Here is a 4,289-nt window from a genome sequence, read left to right as displayed (position 1 = left end):
GACCGTCTAGATTAGAGGTACTATAAATGTGATTTTGTCTTCCTCTCCCCAGTGGGTCACAAGGAGAGAGAAACACACACAATAAAGTACAATTGGTTATGTAACAACAGGGCTACGTGGGTAGTTGGTGGGTGATCTGGTGTGGTCTGCTCCTTCTTTCTTATTAAACATATTTCGTCCTTATCTTTCCTCCTTCTATTTTATGTATTGTGTAACACTTCTAGTCCTCTGCACATATTTGACCTAATTTGTGCTGCAAGTGCCGCAAGGCGCTTATTAAAACTAAACAATGCTATGCAAATGTGTTGGTGCCTTGAGAACATAATGTGTATCTCGTCTATTTTCACGTTCTTTCATTGTAACATCGTATTAATTTCTTGTGTTTTCAGGGCTTTTTTCTTCGCAGTTTGGCGCGAACTGAGCCTTACGCCTGCATAGGAACTGGCCACTGTAATATTGGACCAGAGACAAAGCGGAGGAAAAGCTGTCAGAAATGTCGCTACGACAAATGCCTTAGGCTCGGGATGTCCAAAGATGGTGTGTGCCTTTTTATGTGTAAATCACGTACTATTATTATAACAGTCGGTTGTAGTCTGTGAATTTTGCCGTTTTAAGGTTTTTTGGTAACTTATTGTATTTCTAATTGATACTAAATGGGCGACATTATATCTAAATGTCAGTTTGTAGCTGCATTTACAGTTTGAACAGAGATGGTTTGCATATTTTAAGAATAGACTAAAACCTACTATTCAATATATAAGGCTATAGGTATTTAAATGCGTGAAGTCATCAGATGCGTTTCCGAAGTCATAGTAGAGGAATAATGTACACATCACGGTCGAAGTAGTTGCTTCAGGATCCATGTTATTGATAATATTTCCCTGAACCTTTAAAGTCAAGGCAATGTTGACCTCTCATATGAAAGAGACATTTCGAGACAATGCTCTCAAATAGTGAGTTTCCACTAATCGACTCCTTTTAAGTATGTGAGCTGTGCCTTTCTCCTCGGTTGGAAGAGCAGATGCATAGGCATTGTATTGAGTAATATAAGTAATACAAAAGATGTGCTGTAAATGCTTTGGCCCGGGTCGGTGTCCAAATAGCCCCCCTCCCTCCGCCATTTCACATTGACCTGGTCAATTTACCTCTGCTTCTAGAGAAAAATAGGACAAGGTTTCCCGGTGGTCTAAGCTAAAGAATTTGAAAAAAGGATTTTTTAAAAACTAAAAGAAAAAAAACACCATCTGCTCAACGTTTGGGCCAGGTTAAGAAGAATCGGTACTACAAAATATGCAGTGTCATTTTTAGTAAGTGCTCTAACAAAGAGAATTCCCCGTTTGTCCGTCTACTTTGTTATTTTTGCAAATTGGCTCAAATCACAGAGACTCAGGTAGGGATCTCATATTAATGAAAACAATGCTCTTTACCTAAATATCGATCACGCTCTTGTATAATCTACCGACCTAAGCCTTATGAACAGAATGTTTTCAAGGAATACAGTTTCTCTTTTGCAATGGGGAAAATGAATACGGGGATGCATATACTAGAAGTCATTGCGAAATGACTTAGCGTCGGTGGTCCAGTGGTCAGGCTGTCAAACTCACTAATGAAAGGTCGTGAGTTCGAATCCGCCAAGGGCACGGCGTTTTGTCCTTGGGAAAAGAATTTTGTACATATTTTCCTCACTTCACTCACGTGGGAAAGGTGACCGGCTGTAGACAGCGAAAGATGTTGTGTTTGTTAGTGTTTTAGCGCTTATTATGCGCAGTTTGTACTGCATGCTTCGCGGGAAACCAAGAATGTTTCTGAATGTTCTTCGGTCGACTAGGTTAATAATAGTCGTAAAGCGCATACTGCATCCTGTAGAGCACAGATATGGGCTTCATAAATGCCGTTATAACTTATTATTAATAGTAGTAGTAGTAGTAGTAGTAGTAATAGTAGTAGTAGTAATAGTGGTAGTAGTAGTAGTAGTAGTAGTAGTAGTAGTAGTAGTAGTAGTAGTAGTAGTAGTGGTAGTGGTAGTAGTAGTAGTAGTAGTAGTAGTAGTAGTAGTAGTTGTTGTTGTAGTTGTAGTAGTTGTAGTAGTAGTAGTAGTAGTAGTAGCAGCAGCAGCTCGCAATAAATAATTAGATGTTATTATTATTTTGTTTGTTAGGTATTATTCATACATTTTATTTTTATTCTCCCCAAAGTCTCGTTGTAGTGCACACTCTGATATTGGGTAGCCTAGTGGTTAGGCTGCCGAACTCGTAATCGTGAGATTGCGGGTTCGGGAGTTCGAGCCTCAGCTCGGTACGACGTTGTGTCCTTGGGAAAGGCACTTAACTCGAATTTCCCATTTGGCCCGGTCCTTTCGGAGATGGGCGTTAAACTCGGAGGCCCCGCCTCTTAAATGACTTAATAGGGTTGATAGGGGCGCTAGACCTGTACCATTTCACCATTTATTTCTCTGATATCGTTACTGTTATTAGTTAGTGTAGATACGTGTATCATTGATTCTATCAACAGTATTCAAATGTAATGATTCCATTTACTTGTTTGTTTTTCAGCAATCAAAATTGGACGCTACACGTACTCCAAGCGTACTCAAGACACGATAGAGCTAAACAAAATACGTGGGGGTAAAAGTTTGACTCAGGTTGAGAACAATAGGGCCTCTAAATTCTTGGGAGGCGATGACTCCGGGAGTGGGAGTGATGGAGGAAAAGGGAGTGAGCTGTCGTTTAGTGCTCGTCAAGATCACGACTCACCCAGTAGGGTGAAGAGCATCCTCTCGAGTGGCTGTTATGAGAAAAGAAATGAAGGGCAGTCACCCCTAATGAGACGACATGGAACCTTTGTCGACAGTGATTTTGGAAAGGAAACACATGGCAAAAGAATAAAACAGTGTTTTGAGAGTGGTGTGAATTTTGAGAAACTACTTGAAAGTCCGAAAGTTTCAGCGTGTTCTCAAGACTTCACCTCTGATGGTCGCGATCTGTCTACTTTCCTTACCAACGGAAACGGCCATGACCTACTAGGTTTGCTTTCGTCGAAACAATCAGAATTTGCTCAAAGTTGTCGTTCTACGGAAGACAGCGACCTCTGGGACAAAGGCTGCAACCAACATCCGATTAACCTAGGTATCACTCCTACAGAGTGCCACATGGCTGCCCAGAGCCGGTCTCCTTTGCTGGGGGAGCCGTCGAGGACCACGGCTGGGGTGACTGGTTCACCGTCGTTGGATCTTGAAAACATTTTTAAAACAACCCACAGTTTTGGACCTTTGTCGTCACTCTTACAAAACCCAGGTTCCATCAAGGGGGCAGAGCAGAGTGTGAGATCGCCAAACGAGCCCTTCGGAAACTACGGATGTGCTATCGACCCCAGTACACGTCCATCCAGTGACAACGCCCATTTCAATCATCCTGCATCCATATCGGGCAGAGCTCAAAATGAATTGGAATCTCGGTTTAATTCTGGAGACACTTTTAAGTCAAACGAGCTCTGCCCTAATAGACTCGATTTGACCAGTGTTAGTTCCGGCATTAATTTAGGGACCAAGAAAACTGCTAGGGCCTGCTACACTAACAGAATGTTTCAGGAAAATCAAGAACTGGTTCAAAGCAATGCAGATGACCTCCTTCCCTTATCACGTGTCCTTTCAGAGTCTATCGCTGGTGGACAAGACATTTTTTCTGACCACGCTCCAATTGACTCAAAATTGAGCCCAGCCACTGCTGGTTTCTTAGAAGACATCTCAGATTGTGGCGAGAATGACCATTCGGTAAATGTACTTTTTGGCCAAAAGCCCATGGCTGCCAAGTTCACTTTGCCGTCGTTTCTCTTACAGTCGTTGTCAGAAAAGGGTATCTCATTGGTTGAAATTGGTTCCGGTGTTCGTTTGCTCGAAGTCCTCGAGAACGAGTTGAAACAGGAGGCGTTCAGCGGCAAAGAGTTTCAGCCTTTGTCACAGCTTATCAACGCTTATAAACTTAGCGGTCAGTGTGAAGATGTCAGCGTTGAGATTGGACCATCGATTTACTGCGAATCAAAAGCAGCTGGAGCCGGGAAAAATTTGACCTACGACGGGGCTCGAAACTTTGGAGCTCAAGGGCAAATCAAGCAAGACATAAGTGGTTTTCCAAGCGTTGACGATTTCATCGGTTCAGAAGATTTTGACGATGATGTCATCAAAGACATGGGAAAGGTTCAAGAGGTTATAAAGCTTTACGAGGAGAGAAAGAGGGCCTTCATCAACACCGGGAAATGGGCGCTGGGTCTGGACAACGATCATGACTCCGGGT

At 42.6% G+C, this 4,289-nt stretch overlaps 1 protein-coding gene across 1 annotated transcript in view; it reads left to right on the top strand.

Moving 5' to 3' along the window:
• The first annotated feature begins 227 nt into the window (after positions 1–227).
• Positions 228–4,289, top strand: part of LOC101852903 — an 18,354-nt gene continuing 14,292 nt past the window's right edge. The window contains exons 1-2 of the mRNA XM_013079402.2: positions 228–537; positions 2,553–4,289. The exon at positions 2,553–4,289 is cut by the window's right edge and continues 455 nt beyond it. Coding sequence (XP_012934856.1) covers positions 525–537; positions 2,553–4,289 — 1,750 coding nt within the window. The 5' untranslated portion in view covers positions 228–524. The remainder of the gene's footprint in view (positions 538–2,552) is intronic.

The sequence above is a fragment of the Aplysia californica genome, unplaced genomic scaffold (assembly GCF_000002075.1).
Source record: "Aplysia californica isolate F4 #8 unplaced genomic scaffold, AplCal3.0 scaffold00051, whole genome shotgun sequence".
Lineage (NCBI taxonomy): Eukaryota > Metazoa > Mollusca > Gastropoda > Aplysiida > Aplysiidae > Aplysia > Aplysia californica.
This window is presented reverse-complemented; position numbering and strand designations above follow the sequence as displayed.